The 18,708-nt window shown below is 35.7% G+C and overlaps 1 protein-coding gene across 3 annotated transcripts; it reads left to right on the plus strand.

The window, feature by feature from the left end:
• The first annotated feature begins 8,462 nt into the window (after window positions 1-8,462).
• On the plus strand, window positions 8,463-18,291 carry LOC116020095 (probable glutamate carboxypeptidase LAMP1). 3 transcript variants are annotated; one of them, XM_031260569.1, is made up of 12 exons: window positions 8,463-9,521; window positions 9,645-9,712; window positions 9,915-9,996; window positions 10,088-10,180; window positions 10,340-10,492; window positions 10,749-10,823; window positions 10,974-11,061; window positions 11,421-11,504; window positions 17,220-17,308; window positions 17,473-17,589; window positions 17,670-17,813; window positions 17,891-18,291. In XM_031260569.1, exons 1-12 carry the CDS (start codon window positions 8,574-8,576, stop codon window positions 18,071-18,073), a joined length of 2,124 nt encoding a protein of 707 aa, XP_031116429.1. In that variant the 5' UTR covers window positions 8,463-8,573; the 3' UTR covers window positions 18,074-18,291. The 3 variants fall into 3 exon arrangements, with proteins under 3 accessions (XP_031116429.1, XP_031116430.1, XP_031116431.1); XM_031260570.1 differs by lacking the exon at window positions 10,749-10,823; XM_031260571.1 differs by lacking the exons at window positions 10,340-10,492; window positions 10,749-10,823.
• Window positions 18,292-18,708: the final 417 nt, after the last annotated feature.

Genomic DNA, 18,708 nt, shown 5'->3' on the forward strand with positions numbered 1-18,708 from the left:
GAAATTTTGGGGCATTTCATACCGGCTTGTGACATTTCCTACTCTTTGGCATCGATCATAATTTTGGGCATCCCTAAAGATAGACTGCTAATAGAAACTAGCCTCAAGCACTCTCCTAACAATTCGATTGGTCAAAATGAGCTATTTTGTGGCACTCTGGCATGAATGTCAAGATAATACAGTAGCACTCCTCCAACCAAAAGGTTTACAATATCGGCATACCACAGGGTCAATGTCATCCCAAATAATCTCTCCTTGGGGAAACACTCTTCAAACTCATCCTCACTATCTTGATTTTGCGGGCCAAGCCCTATCAAAAAAAATTAAATATACATGTGTGTGTGTGTGTGTGTATATAAAATTTTTTACTTATTTTATGAACTTTGAATTAAAAAAAAATCCCATGGGGCCCGCCAACCCGCATGGGATGGGTTAGGGTTGCATGATTATGTCCTTTGTTTCTCTAAATATGTAAATTTGGAGAGGCGATTCAGCTTGATAATTTTTTCATTCTTACACTTACATTTAACGTCTATTGATAAGCACTATTTTTATATTTAATTTAGATTGATTCTTATAATAAATTAGTTTTATTTATTTAATATTATATTTATTTTGAACTTTATATATTATATTTTTTACTAATATAATAATTATTTTAATAATAAAGCTTAATGAATATAATTAAGCATTGTTTTGGGCTAGTAGAGATTTATAGATTATTATTTATACGTTTTGGGCTATGTATTGCATGGAGAAATAATAAATGCATCACTTTTTGTTTCACAATTTAATTAGGCCCACTAAATTGTTTTAACTGTTTTAAAGTTATGAAGCCCAAATCCATTTAGACCAATCATTATTGTGTGGACCATGGTCCACACAACTGTGTGGATCATATTATCAAATAATGTATATTCAGTATAAAAATAATATATTTTTAGTATACTAAAAATTTACATTATATTCAGTGAATGTACATTATTTGTGTACTGAATGTACATTATATTATATAATGTACATTCATTACATTAATAATGCACATTTAATATATTAAAAATGTACTTTTTGTTATGGTCTACACAACACTATGTGGACCATGATCCACACAATAATTTGCTCATTAGACGTATTATACTTTCTTTGTTTTTTAGGTATTCTGCACGTAGGAGGCAAATTTTACTATGGACTATGATCCAAAACGTGTCCGTTTTTTTAATGAAAAGAAACATCACCCGTTCTGTTATTTGTGTAATTAATTCTTTTTGTATAACATATTCAGTTTCATTTTATATACATTGTAATTTCATTTCAGCACATCTAAAGTTTTATTTTGTTTCAACTATAGTTTCATTTAACATTATACATATAGTAGTCTTATTACAGTGAAACCTGTTATTGAATTTCATTTTATATACACTGTGATCTTATTACAACACCACCAAATTATAATTATAATTCAACTATGATTTCATTGAACAATATACACTCAAATATGTGAAACTATTATTTAGTTTGTTTTTTATTATATACATTATAGTTTCATTACAACACAACTAAAGTATCATTTTGATATAACTACAGTTTCATTTGACAATATACACTTAATATGTGAGATATGTTATTCAGTTTCTTTTTATACTACTATAGTTTCATTTCAGTAAAACTAAAGTATCATTTCAACTTAACTATAGTTTCGTTTGACAATATACATTCAATATGTGAGACATGTTATTAAGTTTCATTTTATACATTTTGTAGTTTCATTTCAACACAACTAAAATATTATTTCAATTCAATTACAATTTCAATTGATAATATAAACACAATATGTGATACAAGTTATTTGGTTTCATTTTAGATACATTATAGTTTCATTCTGTTTTGAACACACTAAAAATATGAGATTTGTTAAAAATAATGGCCGCCTTTTTTTATTTAAAGAAATTGTGTTGTTTCCAGCCCATGGTCCACACAAGTCCACATAGTTATGTGGACCATGGTCCATGGTACGTAGGATGATTGGATGAATGAGCTGCAAAAGCAGTTTGATACTGTAACAACGAACGACTTAATTGGAGAATCGCTGCGAAGACTTAGTCAACTGCGATATCTACAAAGAAGGCTCCATCTGCGACATCTGCTCCAGCTTCGTCCATGAACTACTGGATGTGCGATTAAATCGGTGATGGAGTTGCAGCAGTTTTACCGATTGAAGCAGAGATTATTTCAAGCCTATGTTGTTGATTTTCTCTTATGTGTAAAAGTTAAAGAAAAAATAAAAACTATTTCTTTTTAGATTTTATGTGGTTGGAGAGATGGAATCATTATGTGGTTGTTAGGGAAATTAGGATGACTTTGAGCTAATTATATATGGAATTGAAATTAGTATAAATAGGCTGGGGATTTTCAGTATAAGGATCATCAGTTCAGAGAATAATTTCATTCTCTCTTGTAAACATTTTATTTAGTTTATTTATTATAATGTACTACTAAGTTCTTTTTCCAACTCAAGAATAATTGAAGTCCTGGTTCTTTAAAAGTTGTGAGATCTAATTTAATTGTGTTTTATGCTACACTATTTTTATGTTTCTATTATCGTGATATTATTGCTTTGATTGATTGTATAAAAAGATCTATTGTTCATTTTTCAATCCAGTAAATTGCCATGTAGAATTTCTTAAATCATCAATTGTTTAAGTGCTCTAAACCTTAGTGGTAAAATAACATAATTGATTATAGAAAAGATTTTCAAACTATGTTACAGGGAGTGATCAAAAGGGTATATCTCAATTAAAACAGTATCTCTTTCGTTAGTTTCAGACCAAGGATTTGGGCAAGCTAAAGTATTTTCTCATAATTGAACTGACCCAGTCTAGCAGTGGTATAGTCATTGCTCAAAGAAAGTATGTCTTGGATATTTTAGAAGAAACTGATATGTTGGATTGTAGACTTGTGGATAATTCAATAAATCTGAATGTTAAACTTCTATCAGGATAGGAAGAGACATTGCCTAACCGAGAACCATACAAGATATTAATTGAAAACTTGAACTATCTCACAATCACACCACCAAATATGTCTTTTGCAGTTAGTGTATTGAGTCAGTTTCTTGAGAACCCTTGTGATACTCATAGGGATGTTGTTGTTCGGGTTTTAAGGTATATCAAGAGAGCATCAGGGAAAGATTTACTATATGAAGATAGAGTATATGCTCAGGTTGTTGGGTATTTATTGGTAGTAATCTTATATCTTGGAAAAGTAAGAAGCAGGATGTGGTTGCCAGGTTTACTAAAGCTGAATACTGGGCTATGGCCCTTGCCATATGTGAGCGCATGTGGTTGAAGCACTTACTTCAAAAGTTGCAGCGTGAGTCAAAAGTTGCAGCATGACAATGTTGTTCAAATGACACTGATATGTGATAACCAAGCAGCTATGCACATCATCTCAAATCCAGTTTATCATGAGAGGACCAAACACCTAATAGTGTTTATAAATGAAATAAATTCCTATAGATGTTTTTCTATAATCTGTTAGGATCTAAAGACATCCATCAGTATCTGTAATTCTCCTCTAGTCTAGTAAATAAAAGTGTATGGTGAATACCAAATGCAATGCCCACCGTCTTTCAATTGTTATGCCGTGGACCCAAGTCCACCTGGACTTGGGTCCAATACGGCGTTGTTTCACCGGCTGAGGATAACGATGTCGTTAGTGGCACCGTTTTCCTCAGCCAATAGGATTATTATTTTTTTTTTTAAATATATGAATTGGTTCTATTTTCGCGGAGTACCGTTTCCCACAAATTTCACCATCTGCGATTCCTCTTCATCATCTGCGATTTCACCATTTCCATCTGCGACATTCAGCCATTTTAACCATTAACGCACCTTCATCCACCATTGTAGCAGTCCTTCACAGCATTATTCACCACCATTTTCGTCTGCGGCATTCATCACAAGTATTACTTTACTTCGCATTCTTACATTACGGATTGTACATAACAAATTTTAGGTTTTAGTAAACATTTTGTGATCCTAAGTAGTTTAGCGAGTTTATTTAGATCAAAATGAAGTTATATTCTGAAAATGTGTTTATATGTTTTTGACCTAGAGTTTTTTATTTGTGAATGTAGGGCTATGTTGTATAGCTCTATTATTGTGAACATTGAGTTTAATATTTGTGAACATTGAGTTCTGTATATGTTAATGTCGATATATGTTGTTGTGAACATAGAGTTTTATTGCTTTTGTGAACATATAGTTTTATAGCTCTGTATTTCTCTCTGTGAATGTGGAGTTTTCAAATTGTGAACATGGAGTATAGGACCTGTGAATATAGAGTTTTGAATGTGTGAATGCATAACAGTGGTAATATAGTTACTAAACATATAGCCCTGTAATGTGTGAATGTGGAGTTTTCATATTGTGAAAATGGAATATAGGGACTGTGAATGTTGAGTTATGTATGTGTGTATTTGTAACAGAGTTCTACAAACATGGTGTTATATTTGACTACACATAGCTCTTTATTTGTGGAAATAGATTTATGTATTTGGGTACATAGAGTTTTGATGGAAATGTTATTCTTTTAGTAGAGCGTAGCTGGATTTATTCGGCATCCACATCCCCTTCTACTAACATATTATATTTCCATCAATATAAAATTTTTGTTATCCTTGTTATACTTGAGGTTGCATTTTATTTCTAAACTCTTCATTGGCAGAAATGGAGGGAACAAATCCTAGAGTACAAGAGATTGCACTTGTGAACAAACAAGTAAAGAAGACAAGAGCTATCCTTACCTCTCAAGCTGCAGAGGCAACATCTTCAGACTCAATAGCAGCTAAAATAAGAACAAAACAAAGAAATGATAGGCTAGCTGCTTCTCAAAAAACAACAAGGAAGAGGAAAGCAGTGGAAGAAGAAGGATGAAGTCGGGGTGAAACAAAAGCAAAGAGAAAATCTTCGAGAGCAAATCCACAAACAGAAGAAGATAAAGATGTAGGGAAAGCAAAAAAAAAACTGGAATACAAGGATGAGCCCAAAGATTATGGTTGAGTTTGTGCAACAATTAAATGATGAGCAGAAGAAGGTTGTTGAGTAGATTGGATTTGGAGCGATATTGCACCTCCAAATAACAAAAAGTGAAGGGCTTTTGATGAAATATTTGATTAGATAGTTTGATGTCTATCGGTCTTCTATCTGGTTGGAAGGACGTGAACTCATCCTCATTGAGGAGGATGATGTTGAGAGAACATTGGCAATCGCCCAAAAGGGATAAAGTGGTTGAGGAGGCCACAAAATATGAGGATAAACGCGAAGATGACGCTGCTGCAGAGTATACCAACCTCCTGAAGTTATGAAGGCAGTGATGGGGACTTGATGCTGGATCCCCAATCACAACCTCAATGCCGGATCAGATTGTGAGAAGAGGATACCACAGCGATATGTTCAAACGTGACTTTGTCCTATTTGTAGTATCGGCTATGCTGTGTGGCCACCAAGACATGTGTTGTAACTTTAGGATTTTAAAATCCTTGATCAATCTTGATCAAATGAAGCAGTACAACTGGTGTGCCTATACACACAGGTCTCTGATTGACTCAATTCAATCATTTCAAAATAACCCAAAGTAGTTCTTCACCGGATCGGTTGCATTCCTCCTAGTAAGTTCACTTAATTTTGAATTTTCATTACTATTTTTTGTAAAATAGTGGCTTGTTTATTTGTGAATATAGAGTATAGAAACAGTAAATATAGAGTTAGGAATGTGTGAATGTACAACAGATGTAATATAATTACTGAACAAGTAGCATTGAAATGTGTGAATGTGGAGTTTTCAAATTGTGAATATAGAGTATAAGAACTGTGAATATAGAGTTATGAATGTGTGAATGCATAACAGATATAATATAATTATTGAACATGTAACACTAAAATGTGTGAATGTGAAGTTTTCAAACTGTGAACATGTAGTATAGAAATTGTGAATGTAGAGTTAGTAATGTGTGAACGCATAACAGTGCCAAAGACCTTGTGGTTAAGCGGCATGAAGTGATTCTCCCAAGTGGGAGGTCATGGGTTCGAGCCTTAGTGGGGGCAATGTTGACTTGTTGGGCTTCAGTAGGTTGAGAAAGTATATGGACAGATACTACATGTAACAGGGTCAATAGTATTCAAAAAAAAAACATTGCTAATATAATTACTAAACTTCAGTTCTAACTTACATACCCAACCATCATTGGGTAGACTGCTGAACTTGCAAAGAAAATGATTAGAGAAGAAAACAAGTCCGGGTCGTTTGGAATGGGGACAGTATGGGGACAGTTATCCCCAGAATAGCAAAACCTACCCAACCATCATTGGGTAGACTGCTGGGATTAGAGAAGAAAAAAAGTCTGGGTCGTTTGGAATGGGGACAGTTATCTCCGGGTCGTTTGGAATGGGGACAGTTATCCCCAGAATAGCAAAACCTATTGTTGTTGCTGCTGGCTCCTGTTGGTGTTGAACTAACAGTGAATGTGCCACCATCAAGTGTGGATAGAGTGGCAGGGGGAATAGCAAAACCTATTGCTGTTGCTGTTGGCTCCTGTTGGTGTTGAACTAACAGTGAATGTGCCACCATCAAGTGTGGATAGAGTGGCAGGGGGCTATGGCTGACATAGGAAAGCAAGGAGTACCCGTCAATGTGATGAGGAAAACATTTTCGGGCATATCTCACATGCTCAATGTTGCCAGCACCACGGAAGCCCCTTCAACCCCAACAGCCTCGCAACTGGACGACATCTTCTATGGTAGTGAAACCTTCACTACAGTTGTGAATGCCCTTGTCGAAGCCTTTGAGAAGACAAGGAAGCAAATGGACCCTGATGGCCTTTCTTTTGACTTGGGACTGTCTCAAACACCACAACCATCACACCAAGGAGGTGCTCCTACTTTTGATTTGGGGTTGACTCCAACACCATCCCCACCACAGCAACAAGAGAATGAGAAGGAGATGGATACAGAGGTTGCTGCAGGGCAACCGGGGATTGATGCCCTGGTTAATAGAATTGCAATGGATGCTGGTGTTTTAAGTTTACCAGAAGATGCTAATGTTTCAACTCCTGGTCTGGTTAGGGTGCCTTTTGGAAGAGTTCGTTCCCCTGTTTCTAATCAAGATGATTTTGATAGGTAACGCAATGCATTTACTTAGCAATGTTTATTAACAGATTGATTTCTAACAGAGATCCACATTAAGGATACCAAAATTTGCATGCTCTATAATTAATAAGGGATCACAACACTTGCAAAATAAAGCATAAATTAACTAGGGAAAACAGTCGACAAGTAAATTTGATATTTGATCCAACCGGACCCTAATAGAGCAAAGTTCAACTTTCTAATATCTGGGTCGGAAATGAGTTTAGCTATTAATATTAAAATAAAACTCAATTCAGGTTTAAGTTTTAGCTAAGTCTAAGTCTTATTATAATATTTTTTATACATCAAATTATTTATACTTGATTAAGTGATTGTTTTAATTTTCTAAAATCTTTTTTTTAAACAAGTTTGAGACATTCATAATTTCATATAGTATAAATAATTAAATTCAAAGTTCGGACAAGTATATAGCTATCATTCCCAAAATTGAAGTCTTTGTTTATATATATATATATATATATATATATATATATATATGCTCCCACAGCCTTTAACATTGGCCCCGCCAATTATTAAATGGATAAAGACAAACAATATAGAAACAAATGAACATTCTGGAGAGAGCAAATAACGAAGAGTCATCTAATAGGTCATTTGGGCGGTTTATCTTCCTTTTGTGGTGGACAGGTCCTCTTAACAAAAGACTATACACGATCATTTAACAAAAGACTATATATCTTGTTCTCAAAAAAAAAAAAAAAAAAGACTATAAAGTATACTGAGTACTTCAAGGTTTCATTCTAGAAGCACACTTCCCCCCACCCCCAGCCCCACATCTGAAACCTCCGAAACCTTAAAATACAACTGAATGATAAATTGAAAAATTATTAATTTGGCCTTTGATTTTTTTTTCATAATTAAGTACTCAATTTTTAAAAATCTTAACTAATTTAATCTTCTATTTGTTTAGTCATCAAACATCTATTTAATTTGAGATCAATAAATTCGCTATAGTCAAGAGACTATTTCGATAATTTCGTTATAATCAAGGGACCATTTTGATAATTAACTCTTCAATTTAATAAGAGAGGGAATGATGTTTGTTATGTGAAATTCAAGCAATACCCTCAAATTAAATAGATTTCTGACATTGACCGAACGGATGACCAAATTAGTTAAAATTTTCAAAGTTAAGGGCTTAATTAGACAAAAAAATAGTCAATAACCAAATTGATAATTTCACTATAGTCAAGGGACCATTTTAGTAATTAACTCTATATTATATCATGGTCTCCATATATTATATTGTCCACATGTCATATGGTCCAAAACCTTTCTTGATTTCTACAGCCTCAACAACAAAAGCTCAAGAAAAAAGAATGTTCAGTAACTTAGTTTGAGCTTTTGTGATTTTCAGAAACTGGTTCAATGTACAAGGTATCAATATCCAGCCTCATAGCACTAGCTGCTTGCATCCCTCTCCTTTTCCTGCCATCTCCACCCAAATCCTACTACCACTCTCTATTCCTATCTGATTCCATCTCAGATAATTCATCCATAGCAAACCACCTATACATCCTAACTAGGAGGCCACATGTTGCTGGCTCCCAAGCCAATTCTCAGACTGCAGCCTATGTTCTGTCCACTCTCACTTCCTACAACATCCAATCCCATATAAGATCCTATGATGTCTCCTTAACTTACCCTGTTTTCCGCTCTTTAAGTCTAAAACCCTCATCTTCAGAACAACCAGTTGAGTTTGATCTTTGCCAGGAGATTTATGAGGGCGATCCTTATGCAGACGTTGCAAATGAGGTGCTACCTACGTTTCATGCATATGCAAAGTCTGGCACTGCAATAGGGCCTTTGGTATATGCAAATTATGGGCGAGTGCAGGATTTTGAAAGGTTGAGAGAAATGGGGGTAAATTTAACAGGAAATGTTGTTTTAGCAAGATACGGAGCGATATTCAGAGGAGACATTGTCGAGAATGCACAAGAAGCGGGTGCGATTGGAGTACTGATCTACACGGATAGGAAGGAGTATGGCGGAGGTGGGGGTGATACTAAATGGTTCCCTGATGATAAGTGGATGCCACCAAGTGGAGTTCAAGTGGGAACGGTGTATGATGGGGCCGGTGATCCTACCACACCTGGGTGGCCTAGTACTGAAGAATGTGAGAGAATATCTATTGAGGAGGTAGAGAAAGGAGGGAATGTTCCATTGATACCTTCATTGCCTATTTCCTGGGCAGATGTTGATGCAATCATGAGGTCCATAGGTGGGCAAGTAGCCGATGAAGATTGGCAGGGAGGAAAGGGTGCTCCAGTTTACAAGATTGGACCAGGACCTGGAATTGTAAACCTCAATTACACAGTAAGTGCTATAGATATTAGATATATTAGTGACAAACAATGAGTGCCGTAATGATAACCATTAAATTCATGCAGTTTTACACAAATGTATAATGAAATGGAATTTTTTCAATGAATTTTGCAGGGGAAACATGCTATAAGCACTATTGAGAACATTATTGGAATAATTGAAGGGGCAGAAGAACCTGATAGGTATGTCCACAATCTTCAAAACAAAGATATTACCTGTGAAAGTATCATTTATATGTTAGTGTGTAAATGTCAAAGGAAGGCATATACTGGTCGTTATTAAAAATGGAAAAAAGGTCAACTTTAACAAACACAAATGAGCTATGAAGATCATCAAAAGACATTTCTTAAGGAAGGAATGCTTCACTAAAGACAAGTGCTTCAGATTGGTAATACTAGGTAATCATCGGGATGCCTGGACTTTTGGAACTGTAGATCCCAATAGTGGCACAGCAGCTCTACTTGAGGTATAGTTACTGCAAAGAACCTTACCTGGTATATGGAGGCATACATCAAAAGAAACCATTTACTTACCTGAACTTCATTTGAGAGATGTAGGTTGCAGAAAGGCTAGGGAAACTGCTCAAGCGAGGCTGGAAACCTCGACGAACAATTGTCTTGTGCAACTGGGATGCTGAGGAGTATGGCTTGGTCCTCACTCACACTCTCTTTCTCTCTCTCTCTCTTTCACACATATGCACACACGCACACATTCAACAACACAAATGCATCCTCCCACCACCTCACAGGGCATGCATACCATGCACAAACGTTAGCTTCAATTAAATATGAATCAACCATGAATTTTAGATAGGTTCAACAGAGTGGGTTGAAGAGAACAGGGAAATTTTAGTCTCAAGGGTTGTTGCCTACTTGAATATCGATATTGCAGTGCAAGATGCAGGGTTCCAAGCTTCTGCAACACCACAGCTTGATGAATTACTAATACAAGCCACACAACAAGTACGACAAACAAATTATTATTTGTACTAATAACATATTGATCACTGTTTATGAAAATTAGTCATGGAAAATGTGCACCACAAAGCTAATAAATAGCAAAACATCTATGTTGACCTCAGTAAGTCAGCAATATAAAAAATAAAATAAAATTTCTTCCAGCCATAAGAATAACAGTGGCCTGATGCACTATTGTTATCCAAAGTATATTATGTCTAACAATTTTAACTTTTGACTTGTCTTCAACCAACTTCTAAAGGTCCAAGACCCAGATAATCCATCACAAACTATTTATCAATCATCGATTGGATCAAGCAACAGTTCAAATATAAAGGTAAATACAACAAAAGCTTTCAAAATATGAGGCATATATCATGTGATAAACGAAAAAAGACAACAAGACACATGGCATGGGTCATCACTGGTCATGTGACCCACGTGGCAATAATTGATGAAATAATAAATACAGATTTTGTTTATGTAGCTTGGGAGGTTAGGAGGTGGAGGATCAGATTATGCAGCCTTCATACAACACATTGGTGTTCCATCAGCAGATATATCATTTGGAGAAGGTATGGAAGAAATATTTCATTGGACTGTATGCAGATATTTAACGGTCTTCACAAGGTCAGATGTCATTTCCATGGGCTGTATCATGCATCTTGTTACACAATAACCACTTGGTGAATGGTAGCATATATACAATTATATTTTGAGCATGCTACTTTTTATTTCAAACAATAACAGCCTAGCCCAACAAAAGAAACACTAGTTTCGGATCTCTTCTATTTCATCTTCTACTTCCTCTTTCCTTCATTTTACTATGCATAGAGCAATTCCCCAGCCTTGTACCTTTTAAAGATGAAGTCATACTGGAATGCCTTCAGCAAACCACTAAAGATAACTTTTGAGTAAGCAATCATCTCTGCAGGTTACCCAGTTTACCACTCCATGTATGACGATTTCGTCTGGATGAAGAAATATGGTGATCCAATGTTTCATAGGCATGTAGCAGGTATACTACGATTTTATTTACTAATGTTATTAATATCCCATTGAGCATACTATTACAAGCACCATGTATTTCTTTTATATGGTAAAACTTGCTTTCTCAGTAATAAAACACAAGTTGGATGACTGAAATGACAAAATAGAGGTTTAACACAGAAAATTAGAGGCTAGTATTTACTGACCAGAACTGAAAAATGATGGAAAACAGATGTTTCAGAGTTCTGAAATAACAAATCTGTGTTATATCTTCATTAGCTAGCTGATACATCTATATATACATGAGAAAATAGACAAGTTTCCTGAAATTCTGCACTATTTACTGCTGCCTAACATTTCTGCTGCCTAACATTTCTGCTACCTAACATTTCTGCTGCCTAACTTTGCTGCTGTTAACTTTACTGCCTAACTTTGCTACTGTTTATTTTACTGCTGCCTAACACATAATAATTATAATAATCTCAACAATCAGACATATACTACACATTTTGCTGCTGCATTGACATCCCCCCTCAAATTGATGAAGGTAAGTCTATCAACATCAATTTGCTATTGAGAAACTTGTGTCTTTGGCGTGTTAGAGCCTTTGTAAAAACATCAGCTACTTGAAGATCAGTAGTAAGATGAGGTAGAGTGATAACACCTCGAGTAAACGCCTCCCGGATGTAATGACAGTCGACTTCAATGTGCTTTGTGCGTTCATGATACACTGGATTTGCAGCAATTTGAATAGCACTGGTATTATCACCATGAAGTGGAGTAGGATCACTTGAAGGAAATCCAAGTTCAGAAAGAAGACCACGTAACCACACAATCTCTGAACACGCAGCAGACATAGCTCTATACTCGGCCTCTGTAGAGGATTTAGAGACACTCTCTTGCTTCTTACACTTCCAAGAAATCAAGGCATCCCCAAGAAAAACGCACCATCCTGTGATAGATTTCCTAGTATCTGGACAGCCAGCCCAATCTGCATCACTATAAGCTGTCAAATGAAGAGCTGATTGTTTGGGAAAAAACAACCCACGAGTAGGTTACCCAATTAGATATCGAACTATGCGACGAACTGCCGCAAGATGGAGATGTCGAGGTGAGTGCATGAATTTACTGACGATATGAACAGCATAGGAGATATCGGGCCTTGTAATTGTTAGGTAGATAAGACTACCAACAAGTTGCCTATACAAAAAAGGATCGGGCAAAGGTTCGCCCTCATCTTTCCGATATTTCACATTGACCTCCATTGGTGTATCAACAGCAGTAGCATCCTGTAAACCAGCCATCCGAATGAGATCTTGAATGTATTTATGTTGGTTTAGGAGGAAACCATGATCTTCATAGTGAACTTCCAGCCCTAAAAAATATGTTAGAGGCCCAAGATCTTTCATTTTAAATGTACCGGACAACATATTTTGAAGCTTAGTAATCAGCCCATTATCATTACCAGTGATGATAATATCATCAACATATACTAAGAGAAAGACCATACCAGTGGTTGTCTTGTGAAAGAAGAGTGAGGAATCATATTGACTCTGTGTGAAGGAAAAGGTGAGAAGAGTGTCGCGAAACTTCTCAAACCAGGCCCTAGGTGCCTGTTTTAAACCATACAAGGAACGTCTTAACTTGCAAACCTCATGTGGAGCTATCATTGGCATACCAGGTGGAAGCTTCATGTAGATCTCTTCCTTAAGATCCCCATTTAAGAAGGCATTTTTTACATCCATCTGATGTAAAACCCAAGATTGAGAGGAAGCAATAGCAAGTATGGTTCTCACTGTGGTCATCTTAGCAACTGGTGCAAATGTTTCTTCGTAGTCGAGACCATATTCTTGTTTATTCCCAAGAGCAACCAATCGAGCTTTATATCTATCCAAGGAGCCATCAGACTTGAGTTTCACAGTATAAACCCACTTGCTACCAATGGGCTTAACATTTTGGGGACACGAAACAATGTCCCAAGTATGATTTTCTTCAAGTGCTTGAAGTTCTTCTTCCATTGCTTGTTGCCAACACTTATGTTCCATTGCCTTTTTATAACAAGTGGGGATAGAGATAGAAGATAACACAGTAGACATAGCCACAGGGTTTGAAAAACCATACCTTTCAACTGGTTTGTGAGGTCTAGAGCTTCTACGAAGAGGAGTGGGATTACTGAAACTTGGTGGAACAGAATCAGTTGTCGCAGGTTGATGCGAAGAAGCCATAGTGAGACCTGTAGGAGGATCAGAAGCAGGAGGGGTGCGTCTATGATAAACACAACCAGGTTTAAACCGATGTACAGGTGTTGGTGATGCAGAGAAATACGGTAAAGTAGATAGAGAAGGAAGTTCTGAAGTCTGTGTGGTGCTAAAAAAGGACTGGTGTTCAAAAAAAATGACATTCCTAGAGACACGAGTTCGACGGGCATGAGGATCATAGCAAAGAAATCCTTTTTGGGTTCCAGCATAACCTAAGAAAGCACACTTAACAGATTGAGCAGTAAGTTTATTCCTCTCATGTGCAGGAAGGTGCACAAAACAAACACATCCAAAAACATGCAGATTGGAATAATTTGGTGCATGCCCAAATAAATAAAAATAAGGGGAATTATTGTTCAAGTTGGGAGATGGTAATCTATTAATTAAATAAACTGCAGTAGCTAAAGCTTCACACCAAAATTTAGAAGGAACACAAGACTCAATTAGAAGAGTTCTAACAACATCAAGAAGATGACGGTTCTTTCTTTCAGCCACACCATTTTGTTGTGGAGTGAAAGGATAAGAACGCTGAGAAATGATCCCATGACTTTGAAGAAAGAATTGAAACTCATTTGACATATATTCCCCTCCCGAATCAGATCGCAAGATTCTGATTTTAGTAGAAAACTGTGTTTCAATTAAAGCAAGAAAGACCTTGAACACAGAGAAAACCTCACTCTTAGTCCTAAGAAAATATACCCAAGTAAAACGAGTGAAATCATCAATAAATGTAACAAAGTATTTGTAATGTTCATGAGAGATTACAGGTGCAATACCCCATACATCAGTATGCACGAGTTCAAAAGGTTTGGTGGTATGGGTTTGATGCAATGGAAAAGGAAGAGTTTTGCTTTTGCCAAGTTTACAGGATGCACAATCAACAACATCATTATTAGAAGAAATTTTTTATTCCCAAGTAAACCAGATTTAAGCAAGATTCGAAGTAAATGAGAATTAGGATGTCCTAAACGTCTATGCCACACCTGATTATTACTTTAGACAGCATTACAAGCAACATAATTTGACACTGGAGGAGGAGACAAAAACAAGGGAAAAAGACGTCCCACTTTAGGCCCTTCGCGATCATTTTCCCGGACACTTGATCCTGCACAAAACAACCAGATTTTGAAAATTGAACGGTGCAGTTACTGTCAACTAATTGTCCGACAGATATAAGATTAGTAGACAACTTAGGAGACACAAAAACATTATTTAAAGAAGCTGAAATATCACCAACGGCTGTGATAGGTAAGGAATTTCCATCTGCTGTATGAATCTGAAGATCTCCACTATACTTTTGAACATTTTTTAAAGGCAAGGCAGTGTTGGTCATGTGATGGGAAGCACCAGAATCAAAATACCAAGGCTTAGAATCAGAAGTATTGTTACCTGAAAAACCAAAGGCTGATAGGGCAGAAACTATCATTTGTTGGACCATTTCAGGGGTAATCGTAGACTGACTAGCATTGGAGACACTAGAGGGACCAACCGAGACATTGTAGGCAGTTTCATGTTTCTTCGGAGGCCGAATGGAACACTCTTTGATGATATGCCCTGCTTTCTTACAATAATTGCAGAATTTTTTAGTACAATTATTGGCAAAGTGACCAAAATTCTTGCAACTATAACACTGGACATTAGTCATATCTCTGCCTCCGTTAGATCTCCTTTGGGCAGCGTAGGCAACAGGAATTGGAGCAGAATTTTGAGCTTTCTGCTCCAAGACAGCAGTGTAGTGAGCCGTTGTTCTTCCCTGAGAAGCTCTCCTACACAAATATTCATTGAAGGAACTAACTGTCTATTCATCAAGTTAGACCTAATCGTTTCAAACTCCCCCCTTAACTTCATTAAAAACTGATCACGCTTGCTGGTTTCATGGATATTTTGTACAGCAACTAGTCCTTCAGAAGGAACATTTGCATACACAATATCAGTGTATTCAGTCCAAAGAGTTTCAAATGAAGAATAAAACTCTTGGATTGACATACTCCCTTGACTGAGTTGGCTCAACTCAAGCTCCAATTGAAACCTTCGTGCTGAGTTGCTTTGGTTGTAGACGTTCTTCAAGTAATCTCACATTCCTCTAGAGGTCTTATAAGGCTTGAGACTGAGAAGTATGGAGGGTTCCACACTTCCAAGAATCCAGGACATAATCTGAGCATCCTTTACCTCCCATTTTGCATATTTCTCCTTCTCCTTTTCTTTGTCAGGTGCAGAATCACTGATATGACTCCATAGTTCCTTTCCCTTGACAAAGAGCTCAAATGGGAATGCCCAGGCAGAATAATTTTTGCCATTAAATCGAACAAAAAAATTTTCTGATCTTTCCAAAGACATGATTCAATCAGAAAACAAGAATAGATCCAAGAAAACAGAACCAAGAACTAAGAGAATAGGTCCAAGAAACTATGATAGCAAGATACAAGTGATACAAGAACAAGAATACTATGATCTTGGAGCAAGACAAGGAACAAGACACAAAGATTATCTCAGGATTTTGGTTCTGATACCATGACAAAATAGAGGTTTAACACAGAAAATTAGAGGCTAGTATTTACTGACCAGAACTGAAAAATGATGGAAAACAGATGTTTCAGAGTTCTGAAATAACAAATCTGTGTTATATCTTCATTAGCTAGCTGATACATCTATATATACATGAGAAAATAGACAAGTTTCCTGAAATTCTGCACTATTTACTGCTGCCTAACATTTCTGCTACCTAACATTTCTGCTGCTGTTAACTTTACTGCCTAACTTTGCTACTGTTTATTTTACTGCTGCCTAACACATAATAATTATAATAATCTCAACAATCAGACATATACTACACATTTTGCTGCTGCATTGACATGAAATTAACAGTCTGTTTTCAGAATCATAATTATTATCAATTATTTAGAAATTTAATCCAAATGCCAGATAACAGTACACATTAAAAAAAAAAACAAAAAAAAAAACAAAAAAACAAAAAAAAACAAAACAAAAACAAAACCAAAACCAAAACCAAAAACAAAAAAAAAACAAATAATAATAATAATAATAATAAAAATAAAATCAGTGACATGCTATTCAAAAAAAATGTGCAGAAAAAACAGAAACAAAACTTTTTCAGTTTACCACCAAACAGATCGATTTTAATTCCCAAATGAGAAGTAAAATAATTCCCAGTCTCCATCAGTGAATGCGATTGACGGAATGACTGTAGGGGAACAATAAGGAAAGTTTTTTATGAGAACATTTTTATAGATCTCTCCTATTTTGGTATAAGTCTTCGGAAGTGAGTAATCAAAAAATTCATCAGTTGCAATAACAAAGAATTTGTAAGTTTTGGGGAGATTAGATTATAGCACATAGATCCCATTTATTTGCAATGTACAACAGGCAATTGCCTCAGACTGTACTATTTGCCTACCAGAAAATGCATATTGTTTTACATTGTGAAATTTTTTAGCAATTTGTTATTATCTAATATCTACAAACAGCGGCAAGCATTTGGGGATTAGTAGCACTGCAGCTTGCAGATGAAGAAATTTTGCCATTCAACTATCTATCTTATGCATATGAACTAGAGGTATGTGTATGAATGTTAGATTTGGAGTAACTTGTCTGCTGTTGATAAAATTATGTAATTTGGTATTTTGGTTACCAATAAAATATGTCTAATGTGAGCACAATTATAGTTTTCTATTAGCAATAAACGAATGGAATCTAATAGTCTAGTTCTCATTTAAACAGAAATGTGCAGAAGAGTTGAAAGATGAAGTATCAGATAAGGGGGTAAAACTTTTTCCCTTGTTTAATTCTATTGAGAAGTTTAAAAAGGCAGCCATTAAGATAAACGATGAAAAGAAGGTACACATTTGTTGTCAAGATCATTTAAAGGCTTTTCCTGTGCAGTGCAATACACTTATTTAACAAGAATATGATTTCAGGCATTTGAAACAGTAAAAGCTAGGGCATTACCACAAAGAAAAGATTCCTGGAAAGTAAGAGAATTAAATGACAGACTAATGATGGCAGAACGGGCATTCACAGATCCAGATGGACTAACTACAAGGCCATGGTATAAACACATGGTAGGTCTTTAGTATTTGCTTTCACAAGTGAAGATCTATCTACTTGCTGATGTTAACACCCTTCTGCAATTATGCAGATTTATGCTCCATCAAAGCACAATGATTATGGATCCAAGTCCTTCCCAGGAGTAGATGACAGCATTGAGCAGGCTAAGAGCGTAAACACCAAACAGTCATGGCTTTTAGTTCAACATGAAGTGTGGAGAGTTGCTAGAGCCATAACACAAGCATCTCTAGTCCTTAGTGGTAAATTAACATGAAGTCTAAACTCTCAATAACATATGGTTACCTCCTAGTGTTTATAAATCAAATAAATTCCAATAGATGTTTTTGTATATATTTGCTAGAATTTAAAAATGTCCATCTATATCTATAATCTTCCTGGATTAAATAAAATGTACAATTTGGGTGAATTCCAACAAATGCAATGCCCATCTTCTTTTCAAAAGGCTTTATCAAGCTACAAATTGAAGGTCATTAGTTATTGATGAATGATGATTATCATTTTCTATCTCCAATACAACATACATCTCTTTCAACCCCTATGTTACAATTTCCTCCTGGATTTCAATTTGTCTTACGGCTTGCATTCATCAAATGACATGTCAACTTTGTGGTCAATGGTTACTATACACAACTTCACCAGATTAAAAATATTACAGTTCAGATGAGTTATAGAAAATCTCTTATTATTGCTACTTCTATATTTTTCATCCAAAAAATCTCATAGGGATAAGAAAGCCAGTTGTTTCTGAATTTGAACTAATGAATGCCTATCAGCCCTCATATTGGTCCCATTTGGCGATGCTTATGATCAAAGGTTATGATTATGGTTTATGAATGTGTTATTACCGTAACTAATGGATTAAAAGAGCTACCATGTGTCATGCAATAC

This window comes from Ipomoea triloba, chromosome 5, assembly GCF_003576645.1.
Source record: "Ipomoea triloba cultivar NCNSP0323 chromosome 5, ASM357664v1".
NCBI lineage: Eukaryota > Viridiplantae > Streptophyta > Magnoliopsida > Solanales > Convolvulaceae > Ipomoea > Ipomoea triloba.